At 46.4% G+C, this 16,942-nt stretch overlaps 1 protein-coding gene across 1 annotated transcript; it reads right to left on the bottom strand.

Annotated features, from left to right (window-relative positions):
- Positions 1 to 2,386: 2,386 nt before the first annotated feature.
- Positions 2,387 to 13,073, bottom strand: CLDN11 (claudin 11). The gene is made up of 3 exons (XM_064455872.1): positions 12,607 to 13,073; positions 9,679 to 9,843; positions 2,387 to 3,571 (listed from the first exon to the last, which is right to left on the bottom strand). The coding sequence occupies exons 1-3, from the start codon at positions 12,830 to 12,832 to the stop codon at positions 3,339 to 3,341; spliced, it is 624 nt and encodes a 207-aa protein (XP_064311942.1). The 5' UTR covers positions 12,833 to 13,073; the 3' UTR covers positions 2,387 to 3,338.
- Positions 13,074 to 16,942: the final 3,869 nt, after the last annotated feature.

Here is a 16,942-nt window from a genome sequence, read left to right as displayed (position 1 = left end):
AGCTTTGATGTCTTCCCATCTGCTTGAGGTGCTGCAGGCACCCACCTTTCCCAGGGGTAACTGGGGTGTCACGGCACCGTCACCCCCTGCATGGGCACCGGGGCTGCAGGGAGGCAGCCATCGCTCACGGGGTCACAGCCACCTCCCCCCGTCGGGCTGCTCAGGGCCACCAGTGTCCTTCCACGGGCTCCCTGCTGTTATTCTGGTTCCCTGGGGAATGGGGGGGCTGCCAGGTGCGCTCCCCGTGATGGGGAGCTATAGTTGGTCCCGGTGGAACCGGAGGGGGACTCCACTGGTGCATTGAGGACCACCACCTCCACGCTGGGGCGACCACCAGAGCTCACACCCACCACCCCACAGCTGATATTAGGCATGGCGTGGAGCAGTTTTTCCATTCGGGAGAATTATGTTTTACTCTGTTTTGAGGCTTGGGTCAGCAAACGAGCACCAAAAGCTTTGAAGGGCCAACAACGCCGTGGCCAACCCAGCCCAGGAGAACCCTGTGGGGGAGCAGGGCATTTTGGGAGGGCGCAAAGTAGGTATTTCATCTTTGATCCTTTAAAAACTAGAGAAGTTTAATGTTCTTTGTGCTTCCTCCAAACACTTCCCCTCTGCAGTGCCAGCACTAATATCCTGTCCCATACTTGGCCCCATCTCCTCGCGCCCCACGGTTGCAGATGTCTGTTTTCCTCACGGCCGCTCAGAGGTTGTTTTGCTTTGTTTGGATTTTTCTTCTCTTCCCTAAAATAAAGTTTCTTCCTTCCCCCAAGCAGCTTGCCTAGAGCTTTTTAGGGGTCGGATTTGGGATTGTCCACTGGTAACCTGTGGCCATGGGCAGGGTGAACAGAGCCCCAGTGCCAATCCCCGCCAAGGGTCCCCAGCCCCGCGTGCCAAAAGATGCCAAGATACAGCCCAAGGGTGTGTTGGCAGCAGAAAAAAAACCCATAAATGCTGCCTGGCAGGGTTCATTCCTCATCGGGTCACGCACCACTGCCCAGGCCCCTCCAGCAGCACCAACAGCTCACCACCCCCCACACCCCCAGGCATCTCAGGCAGGTTTTCCTGTGCTTTTCCCTCCCGTTTTGCTCCAAGGCCATTTGCAGGGCAGCATTCCAGCAGCTTTCTGCACTGAGGTCTCCCACGCTGCCATCGGCCCCGGGGTTAACCGGCAGAGCCGCCGCCACGGGCAGCGGCGCACAATCCACAATCCCCGGGCAGCCTGCACAAGCTGGCACGTCTGTGCGCCGCCCCTTCGCCCGTGGCACCCGCACATCAATGGCAGCACTTATAGCATCTCTCCAGCGCATACAACAACTGCCTGTGCCCTGCCTGTGATGTAATGGGCACAAGTGTCCTGCCGCCGGCCCCGCGCCGCTGCCCGCCTCGGGCACATTGTATAGGATGGCAGCGATGCAAAGCCTGCACAACAGAGACGCGTTCAAGCCTGCTCGGTCTTAAAGGCAGATGCTGGGGTTGCGTGTTGGAGCTGGAGGGTGATGCACAGGCAGTCCAGGGCATGACCAGCCCCTCCCGGAGCCTCCCTATTCACTCCTTTTAAATGCTCCCACCTTGGCTTCGCGCGTGGAGGGGACGAGGTGTGGGAGCTGCAGCATCCTTGCCCATGGCTGTGTCGCCCAGTTTGGAATTTCCAGCTGAAGTAGACCAAGATGAAGGGACGGCCCCTCATCCACCAAGGCTTGACTAGCAGCCTTGCTTTCAAATTGTTCCCCGCCATCCCAGATATTTTGGTTGGTCCTCTCCTCCTACACGCAACACCACCCGGGCTCTCCCCCTTGTCCACGCTTGAGCAGCAGCTATTCCTCTTTTCCTGCTCCTGAAGGCTGGCTTACACAAATTATTTGAACTGAGTTAACATCTCTGGGAACAGATGGGGTTTTGTATCAATGTAATTAAATTGCTACAGCCTCCGGTAAGGGCAGAGTTAGATCTTGATCTTACATGGTTTTAATCAGAGCGATGACCCTAGATCAGACTCATTTCAGCTGAGAGCACTTCCAGCAACATGACTTCTCAACTTCAGCACACCCAAGCAGTGCTGGGGGTGTATCTCCACCACCTCAGTGGGCTTCTAAGTCTCCCTGATACGAAGAGCACCATGAGTCGGTACCTCTGGTGCAAGCTGCTATCGGGAACATTGAAAGAACGAATGGAAAAGACAACGGTTGGTACCATACAGGAAAATTACTCATTTTAAATATTCCAAAAAAAAAACCAAAGGCCCACTTAATTCCACAGCAGAGCAGAATGCTTCATCCTGAACTGCTATTAAAAAAATATATAATCTTCAAAGTCATCGGGAAACACCCGTCATGGAAAAGCTAGCTGCGGAAACACACAGGACGGAAGGAAAAAAGGAAGCCAGTGGTTGCAGGTACTCTGTTATTTATTGTACAGTATTTCACTGAAAGTACAAAGGCATCATCAGTATTCACCAGAATTGTATTGTAACAGGTACATTACACTGCGTGTTAAAATGTGCTACTTTAATGATGCAGGACAGAACACAAATTTAGAGGAAGAAAGCAAGAAGTTTAAAAAAAAATGTAAAAATACATTTTTAGTAATTGATCTGTACAAAGGGAAAAAAAAAAACCAAACCAGAGTGCAGGCATTAGAGCCCCCAAAGTCATGTAAAACTATATAAAAAGACACTGTTATCTACCCTGTAATTAGGACCTTTGGGTTCTGTTTCCTTCATACTGATGACTGTGGGGGTGGGGGAAATACTGTTACTAAAATAACCAAACTTATACAAAAGTATTTACAGAGAAAGGCAGAAAAAATTCCCCTACTCTTGTTCCAAAAGAGAAACATTTGCCCGGTTGGAGAGTAGAGCCTTCCTCCCTACCCGCTCGCCCAAACCGCCCCAAAGCAGTGACCTTGAACAGGGGAAAGCAAATAGTGACGTGGTGGGAGAAGCTGCCAGAGTCCTTCTAACAACAGGAAGGTGTCTCTCTCATTTCTGTTTTATTGCTTTAAACTCTCCTATAATCAGAGGAGCTAGAAAATAAAATTAAAACCCTAAAACCCACATGACAACCCCAAACCACCTGAGTCATCCTAGCTGCAAGAAGATGGGGCAGGTGGTCAGGACAAAATAGGGAGGACCAAGAGGTAGGGCTGGCTGGAGCTTTCTTTCTAGAGAAGGGGGGAACAGATGGGGAGAATAACGCTTCAAACTACCAGACATTTGTGCTGCTTTTCTAAATCTTCCCCCGGGAGCCTGACAGCGGTGCGTGGCAGTAGAAGCAAACCCAGGGCACACAAACCCACCAGCCAAAGCATCCGACGGCAGCCGTGGGACATCCCCAGGACGCTTACACGTGAGCGCTCTTTGCGTGGGTAGGGGAGCTGGATCCCGAGGCGTAGTAGAACCGGTTTTCACCGAACGTCTGGGCATCTCCCGAGCAGCAGACGATGACGCAGCCGCCGAAGAGGCAGAGAGCAGAGCCGATCCAGCCCGTGTACAGGGAGTAGCCAAAGCTCATAATGGTGGTCTCGCGGTGGGCGCACACGGGAAACCAGATGGTCGCAACGACGCCGCACATGGCTGGGGAGAGACGGAAGGGAAAGGTAACTCCGGCACGTAACCCCGCCTCAGGGACACAAAGTACAGCAAAGGGGAGGGACGGCTCTGCGGGACGGGATGGAGAGAAAGCACGTCCCTCCTCCCTTGAAGTCCCACAGTGGGGCCCAGGAGCATCAGCATCAGGGCTTGGTCCAAGAGATCTCCGAGCAGGAGGCAGCGTGGGAGCCTCACGGAGAGAGAGATCAAGAGAGAACCGCCATCTCCCCCAGGCACTGACAAACAAAAAGAAAAAACAACTGCTGCTTGTCACAATCTGATATATTTATTACGAGGGAAACAGATTTGTTCCCTAGAAATATCTTTAAGGGAGAAGAATGAAAGTCATCCCTGAAACTGATGCTCCAGAGCACTGCAGAATTAGGAAAAGATTAGATATGAAGCAAGACCACGAAAGCCGTATGCATCAGTGAGACAGTAAAATCAGTGGCCCAGAGTCAACCGGTTTAAATCACTATTTCTGCATGAACTCATGTGCTACGTCCTCAGCCCTTGTCAATCATCATCACTGCAGTTGCTCGACTGAATGGTCACATAAGCATTAACGAACTATCCCAGCACTTAGCAAGACAGAGTAGGGTTTATAAAATACAAGCAGAAAATGGGCAGGGACAAGACAAACAGCAGTACGGCATTGCTGGGTTTTTTTATGGAGAAGGAAATGTCTCATAACTCTGGAAAGTAGATTCCATTTCCCTATAGGAAATTTCTCGATATCAAGTGATGGGGACAAACCCAGCAAGGGTCTCCATGAACCTACTGAGCTGTATAGAAATGGAACTTCAGCTGAAGGGAAAACAGTATTTTACCAAGAGTTTTTGACAGTAGGTCAAAAAATGACCAAGAACTTCAAATTTTTCTTGAAATTCCATAGTTTTTTCCCACAAAAAGTGGGGAGGCTGCCACGGTGATGCTGCAAGGACTGCTAGGCAAGTGACATGTGAAGTAGGTGCCCTCAGGACAGTCAAGCGGGTTCAAACTCAGCACTTTGCAGGCAGCCAGGTATTCAGTGTGCAGCACACACGCATGGTTTGCTCCAAGCAGGGAGAAAATATGTGCCCTGCATTCTCCTTGTGCTACACAAGGTCACACTCACTACCCTCGCAAAGGGTCCTACCTCCATCCTGCAAAGTCCCCCCATGCACCGAGGGCAACAGGAGTTGATGGTGTTAATCGCTTCACAGGAGCAGGTCCTAAAACAATACTCCTTTATGGCCTGTACATCTGAGAAGAATTAATTTGTCAATATTTACTTGCCTCTGGGACAAGCTGTGCGGGACTCCATCCTTGTGGCTATCAGAGAATCAGAGCAAAACAAAAACAGGACCATGGCAGCGGTACAGATTTCCACCGACCGCGTTAAAAGGTATCTGGAGGCAGTGTCAAAAAGTTAAGGTTGCAAAAGAGAAAAAAAGGGGGGTGAGATTAAAAATAAAATTGTTTAGTTAAAGTGGAGAACAAACCATAGCTCCTGGCCGGTACAGCAGAAAGCCCGTCCCCAATAGCTGCAGTTATTGTGAGAGAAAATATTTTCTTATGGAAAAGAGAAGAACATTTGAAGGATGCTAATAAAGCCAGTAATAATTTCGGGCCTCCTCAAAGCAAGGACCCTGCGGCTTTGGAAGGAATTTCTGGAGAAGGCAGGGAGGGGAGAACAGCATTTTTCCTGCGTGTGGATCAGCCCTGCAAACAGCTAATGAGCCTCTAATGCTTTAAAACAAAAATGTATCAGTTGGGAATCCACAAAGAACTCTAACAGGCTCCAGAAAAAAAGCTTCTTTGTTATCCGAAAAAACCACAATCATCTTTTCTTTTTCTGTCAGCAGAAAATATATATATATATATATATATATGTTTATGTCCATAGACTATAAGAGCCTTATCTATCCAGACCCTCCCCCACAACACAGGACCGAAGAAAACACTTGCGCTGGGGTGAGAAGAGCTCTCAGGGACGCTAACACAATGGCATCTCTTGTGCATGTGGCTCAACTACATGTAAAACCACCTTATTTTAATGCTGACAATACTAGAAAGCTGTGAAACACAAGCCAAGGACTTTGCATGGGTTAGTTTGACCTCTCTGTCTTCGGAGGCTACCAGCTGCCGTCAGTCACCAGTGACCCCGTTGCTCAGCAAGAGGAACGCCCTGAAACAGGAGTGGATTTCATCGTTCTGCATAGATTAGATTGGGTTGTAAATCCTCTGAGAAGATGTGAAAAGGACGGTCTGCAGTTGCAATATTTCTTGGTGAACTCAAATTTTGGTCTAGCTCTGTCTCAGAGAAAGGCTGGGAAAAAAGTTGATTTGCCAAGAAACCCAAAGGGATTGGAAAAGACATTTTAGAGCAAGTTTCAAGTACTAAAATAGCTGCCTACAAGGGCAAACTCTTTGAAGCGAAATTATTACCCCTTTGCCTCTCCCTAAATATGAATGTCTTCAGATAGTAGAGCTGCTGTAGTCAATATAGTCTAGTGGAAAAGTAGAAGAAAGTCTGCAAACAGAAGGACTATTTTCTATTAGACCAACTACGTTAGCTGGAAAACCAGGCGCATTTCGGGTCACACAGATACTGGAAATCTTGCCTGCTTTTTGCAGCTAGAGCAGGCAGTCCTGTAGAAGCCACTGCCTCTACCTGCAGAAGTCCGCTCGGTAATAGATGGCATGGTTGTCCTTGCTCCGTCAGATCGCTGTGAATCCACAGGGACACATCCCAGGCTCCCAGCATTTCTAAGTCTTTTTTGACTATGGACTTGTAGTGGCTCAATCCGTTGAGCTGAAACTCTTAATATTCAACATTACAGGCATATTTTAATCAGATGGAAGTACACATAGACAACAAGCACAGAAGGTGCTTGGGGAGGTGGGGGAGATAAAGCCAGATTACTCTAACTCAAGGGACAGTGAGTCCCTGCCAAATTCCTTAACAGTAAGTTAAAGGCTTTCCGCAGAAGAAAGAATACTTCTCTTTCACAGCTAAATCTAATCATTATGAGTTGCTCAAAGTCACACAGATTTCTCTTTCAAAGCATTTGGTTGAAATAACAGTTATCCATTTTTTTTTCTATATTCAAGGCAATCTTTTTATCTTGATATCTATGCTTCTACAAGTAAATCTCATGCAGTGTCCAGGAAAACTTATTAATATGATTTATTTAGTATACAATAGCTAATACTGTCATGTTGCAGTAGTAATTGCCAATAACTAATGTATTTTTCATCCATGTTTTCCAGCCTCAAGTCCCTCACCTCCATTAGGAAAATGCCCCCTTGGTTACCAGCACGGGGTCTCCCGAATTAGTATCAACAACACAGGATGGGCCAGGTTTTTTCCATCAACACCAGAGTATGAAATGTTTTCATACCGGCTCAGAGCAAACCTCTGCTGATGGTTGTTTTCGGCAATAAATCAGTTCTCTCGGACAGATGGGATCAAGCAAAGACATAAATACATCAGCAGGCAGGATAGGAGGGTGTGCACACAGGTTGCACTCTGCAGCCTGCTATTATCAGCGGACAGAAAAATCAATGGAATATCTGAGCCCATTGTTTTCCTGGCAAGTTTTCAAGTTTTCTTTTCTTTTCTTTGGTGTTTTTTTTTTTTCTACACTGTTTCAACCCGTTTTTCCTTTATAATAAATTTCCGTAACAAACTGCCATCCCTTCCCCGAGCGACAAGTGAAGTTTGCCGTGGGCCCAGCTCCCCTGATCACATCTCGACTCTCTACTTCTGCTGCCTGTGAGCATTTTGGGGTTTGTTTTCTTTTAACCAGGGCTCTGGGACTTGGTTTCCACTTAGAGGAAAAGGCTGGAACCCGTACGGTTAGGGAAAACCATGAACGACAGTTCAGTGGCCAGAGGGTAAATAAGAACAGTCCAGGGCATATTACTTCTAGAATGTAATTAATTTTAAGTCAGTATTATGACTTTCAAAGCCTGATCTGTGCTTATTAAATGTTCTGGAATGGTAACACCTCATTTTGCAAATAACAGATCATGAATCAGCTTAAGTAATGTCAAAGTCCCAAGTTCTGTACATTATTCTTCTTCCAAAGGGACCATCTTGTTGATCAGCCTGGAAAAAATTGGGGTTTGTAAAAATAAATTTGGGTTGGGTTGGTTTGTGTTTTTTAAAAAAAAAAACCTTAAGAGCAAAAGGAGCTTATTTGTTCTTCATTTGTGATCTGACAAAAAGAGCATTATTGTAATTGTGACTAAAACATTGTGACCGGGCTGCTGTTCCCAGCCCAGATCATTCAGGACATCAGCGACATGAGCAATCCACTTCACCTGCAGATGCTGCAAAACTGCCAGGGATAAAAATCAGTAAGGAGTCCAAATCCAACCCAAAGAGCATCTGTCCGCCAATGTCTGTGTAAACACGTTTGCTCTCCTCACAGGATCTACTTAGTGTTCTGAGGCAGAGAGGAGCCTGGCTGATGGAGCACCACAGCCTCCTCCAACCTCTTACACCTAATTCTCCTCCCTGGTGTAACACCACTGCAAGACCAGGGTAGCAGAGCGGCACACCAGACCCCAAACCCCTGGTGCAGCACTGCAAGATACGGGATTTCGCTTGTTCTAATGCAGCATTACCCAACGCTGCCACTGCCTCTCTTACACTACTGCTCTTCAGCAAAGCAGATTTAAGAGCGATCCTCTTGCTTCCACATCTGCAGCCACACAAATGGGGCTGATCTACAGCACGGTTCTCCTTGTCTGGAACTGAAAACTTGCATTTGTTTGCCACAAAGTGCAGCTCTGCTAGGCCTCCCCCATCCTAGGCAGGGGAAATCCAGCGGAGCAGACTCCTCCAGCACTGAAATTTCATTCACAGGCAGAAAAAACACACTTTTTCTTTCACTTTGCCAAGCCCAAATATGTGACTCAAGGTTTCGGGACAGGGTTGAAGACCACATTCCAGCAGCTCTCTAATGTGGCCATTCACAATCGGGATATCCTAAACAGGCCCTATAAAGCTAATTTTAGGACTTCCAGTTGTAGTAATGTGCCCTTAAACCCCACAGACATTGAAAGGGCCCCTTGGTCTCAGTCCCTTAGATTTTGGACATATTGACTTGTACTATCTGCTTCTCACCCAGGCACCAGAGGAGAGGCCACTTGCAAGGAAGGAGCATCCAGAGGACAGCCCCTCCGAGTGTGCAGCTATATCCAGTGCCCACTTCAGAAAAAATAAGGATAAGAAGAAGAAAGAAGATGGGCATGATGTCAGCACGGGCTGCCAGCGACCAGCAGAGCCACACAAAGAGGCCACTTTCCCTCACCCCTCCTCCTCTGCCACACAGACGGGTAAAAACAAGGCACCGCAGCCTGTTGCTGAGATGACGAGGCTTCAAGAACATGCAGGTGTTGCACTGGGGACAATGAGCTCCACAGTCTGCGCTGCTCAAAACAATCTCCTCCGCAGGCACTGAGGACAGGAAGAAATTCCCAGGGGAACTCAGAGGCCAAGGGCAAGGCTGGCCAGAGGGGGTTGGGAGGCACAGGGGACATGCCAGCCCTCTTCCCAGGTCCGTGTCACCTCCTTGCTCCCTCCCCTGTTGTCCCCACAGCACCAACACCCCCCCAGCCATGGGCTTCCCTCCCCAAACGTCTCAGCTTACTTTGACCCAGCTGCATCTGTGATGCCCAGGGAAAATTCAGAGGCTATCCTTTCCCTGTGGGGAGTTTAGACCCTGTTCCAAAACCAGCATCGCTTCCGCAGCAAACCAGCACCCACGGGCAGCTGCCTGTGTGCGGCAGCTGTCGCCCTCCTGCAGCCACAGGCGATGTCCGTGCCCAAGGACTCCACAAGACGATGCACAGCAGGGTTTTGCAGCCCTCCCCTCTTCTCTCTGCTTTGCTCCCTGCCTCCTGTCTTTGTCCTCCCACTCCTGTTTGTGTCTTTTGTTTGCCCCACAGACTGCAGCAATGCTGGAGAGCTTCAGGGTCAGCCCAGCCTGGACAATCCTGCTTTCAGGTGAACATGCTCAACCAGCTTGCACCACACCATCCTGGAGCAGAAGACGACCCCCAGTTCCACCCACGTGCAGGGCCAGCAGGAACCTTACCCAGGAGGATGATGAGGATCCCTCCCAGCTGGGACCGCCGGTACTTGGCAGCTCCAGGCTCGTGGCCCATCCGGATGCAGGGCAAGACTGTTATCAGCAAGAAGATTGCGGGAAGACCCAGGACAGAGGCGGCGATCATTAGTGCTCGACATGCTTGGACATAACCTGTTGGCAAGGCAAGGAAAGAGGACTTTGATTACTCAGCACAAGAGAAGGAGGCCTTGGGACGCAGGGTTCGGTTCGAATAGCTCCCAAGAGTTGCATGGAGCACAGAAGGCAGGTTCAATCCTTTGTGTAAGCAATTAGGACAGTGAGGCTGCAGTACAGTGGTTAGTGCGTGAACACTGGATGTGCAGGCTCAAAATTTTCCAACGAACAAGTAGCACTGCCTGGAAAACACGAGCTCTTCCCAGCGAGACACTGAGAAATCATGGAGCTGGGAAATATGGGAAGGGAAGGTAGGAGAAACAGCTAGGAAGGAGTTTTCCTAAATATTTCCATAGAGAGGGCTTTGATTAAATAACAAGGATTTAAAGTCTTAAAGAACAGCTTGCAGTGAGCAGAGGAGGTCCGTGGTCATCCAGAGGAGGGCTGAATAGCTGAAGACCCATTACTGAAACATGCAGGTCCATGAGATACCACCACCAGCTGCCCTGAGGACCTGAGGACTGTTGACCTGGGAGGAGGAGGGATGCTCACCAACCACAGCCACGTCCCGCTGCTGCACCTCCGGAGTCCAGCCTGCCAGCAGGGTTTCAGAGGCGAGCCGTGGCTCGAGCTGACCGCTGGCACAGCTCTTCCTTAGGGAGGAGGAATGACTGCACCTTGCAGAGTCACTCAAGTTGCCATAACCAAGGGCCACGTTATTCCTCCGGGTCCCTACGGATATCACAGGATTCCCTGGCATTTTATCAGTTACCACCCCTCTCCTCCTGCCCCTGTGCAGCAGCGGCCTAGCACAAGGCAGCGAGGAACAACAGGGGACAGGGACTGTGGGTGTGCTGGGCAGGGACGAACTATTTCCACCAGTCTGTGAGGGACTCTGTATAATAAGTATCAATCATTTTAGATTTATATTTATTTTAGATATAATTTATTTTAGATATAATTTATCTATAAAACGTAAAATTCATATGTAAGTAAATAAAAACAGGCCATTGCTTGCATGCAAAAGAAGAATCAGTGTGAGATTTGCTCCAGTGCCTGGTGAGTCTCCACCAGCTCTGGCGAGTCTCAGCAGAGTAAGTATGCTGGCTCTTTCTCCCCTCTTATTAACCAAATGAAGCTGCCACACGCAGACACGGAGTTTCGTGATGCCTCAAACAATGTCAGCAAAGAGAGGCCTCAAGCAAGACCCGCTGACATACAGATAAGAAACCAGGAATGAGGATTTTACTGTTCCTGGAAATGCAGACTCTGTGTATATTGAATATTTGCTTTTTTTTTTTTTTCAAGAGAAAACTTAACAGAAGAAGTTACCTGAGGATTTCAGGGTAAAAAATGAGACTCTAAACAAAGGGGCTGGCAGTGCCCCGTGTGGTTTCTGTGCAATCCATCCCGCTTAAACGAGAATACAAACACATTCGTTTTAAAGACTGGGCTCAGGCAATGAAAGACTCTAAATACATTTCAGCTATTGGGCACACCAGGATAAATTTCTGTCCCATGGAAAGCTGTAGGGATCAAATGGGTTACAAGCAGCTTGTTTTGTGATTTGTTTCTGCTGGAGAGCAGCATTGCTTTCTGCTGCTGAAAGACCTATTTACCTACTTATTAAATTTAATTCAATAACGTTTCTTTGGGGCAAGCCTTTTCTCTGCCTTCCTGTGCCAGATCATATTGAACAATAGTAGCAATAAGGTAAACCTACTGAAATAAAAGTATACATACACAGAGAAAGGGAGACTAGGAGCTAGTCTGAGAGATTGAATCTTGCTAAGCACTGTGTGATACAGGCAAGGCTCTGTAACAGAGAGAAATTCAGGAATCATCTTTCTAACCTCTTGTGAAATTATTTTCACAACAGTTTAAACAAATAAATTAAGAAATCATGGAAGAAAAGTACAAGGAATGGTTATTTCTACCCTATCAGCTTTGGAAGAGGCATCTCTGAAATGCCAGAGGAGGTGCGATCTAAACCATAGCAGAATGAAGAAGCGCTACAGAGTTAACAGTGATTGAAACAGGTACGATCATTCCCTGAACTTACAGGGACAAGACCGCACAGACTTTGGCAGGTTTAATTAGCTCAAAAGATGTATTAATATTGATGAAACACCTTGCTTAATTTTTGCTTTGCAGTAAACTAGATGAAAATTACTATATAATTAGAAAATATCCAGTTAAATGTAGTTACATCTGTTTGCCGTGTAAAACTTCTGTCATGCCTTAGAACATGCGGGGAGCACAAGACCATCAAAGACTAATGACAATCTTCCAAAAGATTAAAAGCCACAGCAGCGTTAATAATAGATGCTGAAAGATTCATTATACTCAAAATCATTTTGAGGAATAGGACCTTAGCGTGTGTAGTAGTTCATCATCATCTCAAAGCAAAACTCAGAATACTCCATTATATCTCAGAGCACTCTGTTACACCTCGATATGCGTTTTGCAATGCAATCCAGATACAAGATGTGAAAGGAAGAGCAAGCATTTACTAAGAGCAGTGATTAAACATTAACTGGACTTTAATAGCCACAGGTAACACATGATACCTAGGTATGATTAAAACCAGGTCTAATTTAATGAGAATCATGTTAAGAACTACCATACACGTACTTCAGCGCATTAAATGGACCATCTGCTGTGCTGATGGAGCTGAAGGAGCTTTGCCATCGATTCCTCTGGCAGCAGGACCTGCGCTGCTCAGAGCAAGGCTTCGCTCCTCACCTCTGGGCGAGAAGGGGGAGGACGGGGCACACGTACCTGGCAGTATGAGGATGTCCACAAGGGGCTTGCAGTGATAGAGACCTGTCGCCATGACGCAGTCTGCCCACAGCCCCTTGGATCCCAGCTCATCCATTTTTCTGCAGGTGGTAATGGTGTAGCCGCAAGTCACCACCCAGTCATTGGTGGCCGTTGCCACAACCACCCCAATCCACCCTATAAAACTGCAGACAAATCCGGCCAGGTGCAGGCAGGTGGCCACCATGTCGATCCCTTGGTGGGGCAAGCTGGGCAGGAGAGCCCACAGCGGTTCAGCGAAGCTGGCTGTCGAGGTCCCTGCTGCGGATCCCGGCTGCTGGGACCTGCTGGGATCTGCGAGCAGGAGGGACAGGGGTTTGGTAGGATGAGGTCCCTGATCAGGCACTGCTGCAGGCACTCAGCTGCCTCTGCCCAGCTCCCTCCCTGGGAGGGGTTAGAGCTGCCTCCAGTCCCATAACGCATGGGAGGAGCGAGCGGGGAGCCCCAACTTCTGCCAGTTCGTCAAGGGAGTCAGAGGGGAAGGAGGGTGTGGAGAGGAGGAGATGCAGAATTACACCCACCCGTGCTTGAAAAACAAACCAGACTGCTTTATTCAAATGCAAACAGCCTGGGTATTGAAAATTTAGCATCAAGGGAGAAAAAAAGGCAGTGTTTTTGAGCTGAAGACAAATGATCACACTGGTACCTCTTCACGGAAAGACAGGGCAAGAAACGTGGTGGACAGAGTTACTCAAGAAGTGGAATTGATCGCCTCACCAAAGCCATCAGCACGGCTGCAGTAAAAGGACAAAATCAGTCTTGGGTCTTTCCCCGATGTTTTCAGTAACTGCAAAAACATAAAGGACCCAACACCGCATTCTCTGCTTGAGTCTGGGTTTCCAGAATTATTAACTAACACTCATAGATCCTTAAATATGTGTTTAATATGTGTTAATTTCCACTTTTGAATGCTAAAATTAAAATAAGCAGCTTTTTACTGAGACTCATTACGGGTGTATGTTTTAGTCTACTTGATAAAACAAAGAGCATCTCACTTCAAAATATCAAAATAATAAAAAATTCACAGCCCGTTCTGCATCAGGAGAAATAGGCAGGCAGGATATTTTCTTTACTTTGCATTTTGACAAACACATATATATGTTATCGGCCGCCAACATACATCCCTAATGAAATTTCCTCGTGCGTCCTCCAGTGCTTCTAGTTTTGCAAAGGGAAGGTTTGGATCGAGGCAGATAAAACATGCCTGGAGAGACCACTAGCGGAGAGCTGTCCGCATTGCACGGGGGAAGGGAAAAACTGGACGAAAAAAATGACAGAACAATGAATTTGATTCATTCCTAGAGCTGTGAGTGAAAAAAGAAATATTGGAAACTACGCTCCAGGATTAAGGTGCCAGGAATGAAATATACCTGGCTCTTCATCCAACAGTATTTTTTCCCATTCTTTAGCAAATGGGAAAAAAGTGGAAAAAGGAACAAGACCAGCCTAAGCTTCATGTGTCACGTGTTCCTTGGATGCAAAATTCAAGGACACAAGGCCACAGTTTTGTTTTGTCAAAGCTTAATCTGAACACTGGGGTTACTGCACAAATAATTAAAAAATACTTTTGAAGAGGAGCTTTTAAAATAAACAGAAACCTAATAGTTGTGTTCGCATTAGGTTTATGTTCTTGGTTACCCCTTGGTTTTTTGCTTTTGCGAAGCTGTGCTGCCAGCTGCCCTTCCATCGACGTTCCTGATGCCATTCCGCCTTTCTACAGAGCTTATTCTCCCGCTGCGCCCATTTCAGGCGGAGCAAGCTGTTACTTACATCCAACCGCCATTTTCATGTTGTCTAGGTTTCAGTTCGAGATGGATTTAATCTTTCTCCAAACAATATACCGGCTTATTTATTATTCAGGAGACAAACTTGTCACCTCTCAAGTGAGACTGGTCTTGTTCCACTTCTTAGACCACGCAATTGCATTGGACAGATCACGCGTCACCTCCCAAATCTGGTAGGAGGTGAGCTGACAAACACGTTTGCGTCTCTCCCCTTGGCTGACTCGGTTTGCATTTTTTTGGTCTAGCATTTCATCAGACTTTAAATCATTCTGTAAATTAAACACCTGATCTGTTTGTATCAAGTATAAGCGCATACAGCTTAATGCTAATTTTTGATCGATACCAGGCATAAGGATACTTAACCACTCCAGGGTGACTGATCCCAATCCCTGCGATCTAACAGGTCTGCCACCACACAGACCTTTAGAGTTTAAAAGCCATGTATATTCTTTAAATCACGCTAACACTTAGATATCTTATATACTTCAAAGTATTTAATTTTTCTTCAAAATACTAGAAAAATTCGCAACATCTTGACGTCCCGTTTCATCCCAAAGCTGAGATTAGAAGCATTTCACACGGCGATAGCGCAGGCACATCCTAAATCCACACCAAAAGACTTTTTTAAGTGCCGCGAGATGCGAATCTGCAGGCTGTGGACACATCCTACTGTCATTCAGCCTCCTACAGCATTGGTTTCCTTAACCACAGCAGCTTTTTATGCTGCCATGCCTTCCTTCACAAATGTATTTGTCAAAGAGCGAGCGGCAGCTCAACAGGCAAGAAGTAAATTTTACACTTCATTAACTAGCACTACTCAAGAGTACTCGATCCGGTGCCCATAGGGCACGGTTTGAATTATTTCATTAATGTTGATACAGACAGGAAACATCTATTACTTTGTCAGTGTTATAAATAACACCACCGATATTTCAGTGGATATGTTAGCATGCTACAAGTGAACAATGATCCACAAGATCAAATAAGAAACAAAGAATGATTTCCCAGCTACACGCTACATAAACTGCTACACATAGGGCAATACTCTTAAAATTTGCCATTCTTCAAGCAAGTGCTTAAAGAAACAGCGCAAACACTTTAAAAACTAAAATTTTGACCCTGCCACTCAAGCAGTTTTTCCTTCATCAGCATTGTTTTCTCTGACAAATGACACGCGTTGCAATTAGTCATACTTGCACAAGCTACCAACGCCCTGTGACTTTTTCCCGTACCAGTGACTCACCTTCAACTTTTAATTTGCGGGGTTTTCAGCCCGATAGCTTCTCCCTCGCTTGGAAATCCAGCAGTATAAAGATATAACATGGGATGCAAAAATAAACAGGGCTAACGCTTTAAGTGGAACAGCTTGTTGTTTTCTTCCATACTAAAAGCTAGGCTCATCAAAATAACACCAATTTCATCTTCATCCTGGTTAATACCGCTCATTTCTCTCTTCAACTGTAAAATACAGGCAAGTCCATGGTAGCATTAAGGGTTTGCCATAATCTAAACCAATCAGGATTTCCTACGTGCGAGGCCAGTACCTTAAAGCAAGGCCAAAGCATTTTCATTCTGATTTAAGGGGAAGGAGGAGGATCCAAGAGTGCGTATGGGACAGTGTTTGCTATCTGTCAAAAAATCCCAAGCCCTTAGTATGAGTGAAATCGCCTAGAAAATCCCCCAAATATGACTTGTAGTACAAGTTACATCTTTTTACTACAATCTAGATTATTTTAAGTGACCAACAGAATAATGGTGAACAGGCTATTGTTAGAGGTGGGGGAAGCTCAACCTAAACAGCAGACCCATTCATCTATAGCTTAGAGGAACAGCTCCCTCTTCTTCTTGCCTCCTTCCTCGACCTTCTGTTCTGAATTTTCTGCTATTTAAGCTTCCTGATGGTAGAAAAAAACATGAAGCAATGTAATCATGTGATTTTCAAAAACTAAGAACTCCTGAGAGTCACTATAGGGCGTATTTTTCATCAGCCAAAAAAAGTATAATTCTCATTTCTGATTTTAACTTTTTATAAATCTCAGTATTTTATACGGTGATGTGATTTTTATCATGTTTGTGACTAAGCTATTAAGGAGAGATGTGAACAACTCAAATACTGCTCAAGTAGTCAACTAGCAACAACAGCTGTGCACCAGAGAACATGCCGAATACACAAGGGGTTGCACTGACACATACAAACATCAACTTTATGTCAAGATACATAGAAATCTTAGTGTCACTAATATCTTCACAGAGCCATAAGAGGATTAGAAAACAGACTCACGGTGCAGGAGGGATATTCATCTTGGAGATTTTGCTAAAAAAGCTCTTCAGAAAAGTGGGGACCTGCTGCAGGCAGCGGGAGTTCTGGTAACAAGTTTCAGTGCAATCAAGTTCTAATTTACTATAATCAAAGCAAGGAAGACTCTGTCCTCCTCAGAAAAGCACCATTGTTAAACACCTTTCAAAAAGTCAAGCTTAGAAGTCAGTGTTCAAAAATATTACGACGACAAATG

The sequence above is a fragment of the Phalacrocorax carbo genome, chromosome 7, assembly GCF_963921805.1.
Source record: "Phalacrocorax carbo chromosome 7, bPhaCar2.1, whole genome shotgun sequence".
In the NCBI taxonomy this organism is placed as follows: domain Eukaryota; kingdom Metazoa; phylum Chordata; class Aves; order Suliformes; family Phalacrocoracidae; genus Phalacrocorax; species Phalacrocorax carbo.
The sequence above is the reverse complement of the archived record's forward strand: the minus strand, read 5'-3'. Positions and strand labels throughout refer to the sequence as shown.

Coding starts and splice junctions, on each gene's coding strand:
- CLDN11 (XM_064455872.1), bottom strand. CDS start 12,832: ATGGTGGCCACCTGCCTGCACCTGGCCGGATTTGTCTGCAGTTTTATA. Junction 9,844..12,606: donor GGACATCCTCATACTGCCAG/GTACGTGTGCCC, acceptor CCTTGCCAACAG/GTTATGTCCAAGCATGTCGA. Junction 3,572..9,678: donor GATCCTCATCATCCTCCTGG/GTAAGGTTCCTG, acceptor GTCTCTCCCCAG/CCATGTGCGGCGTCGTTGCG.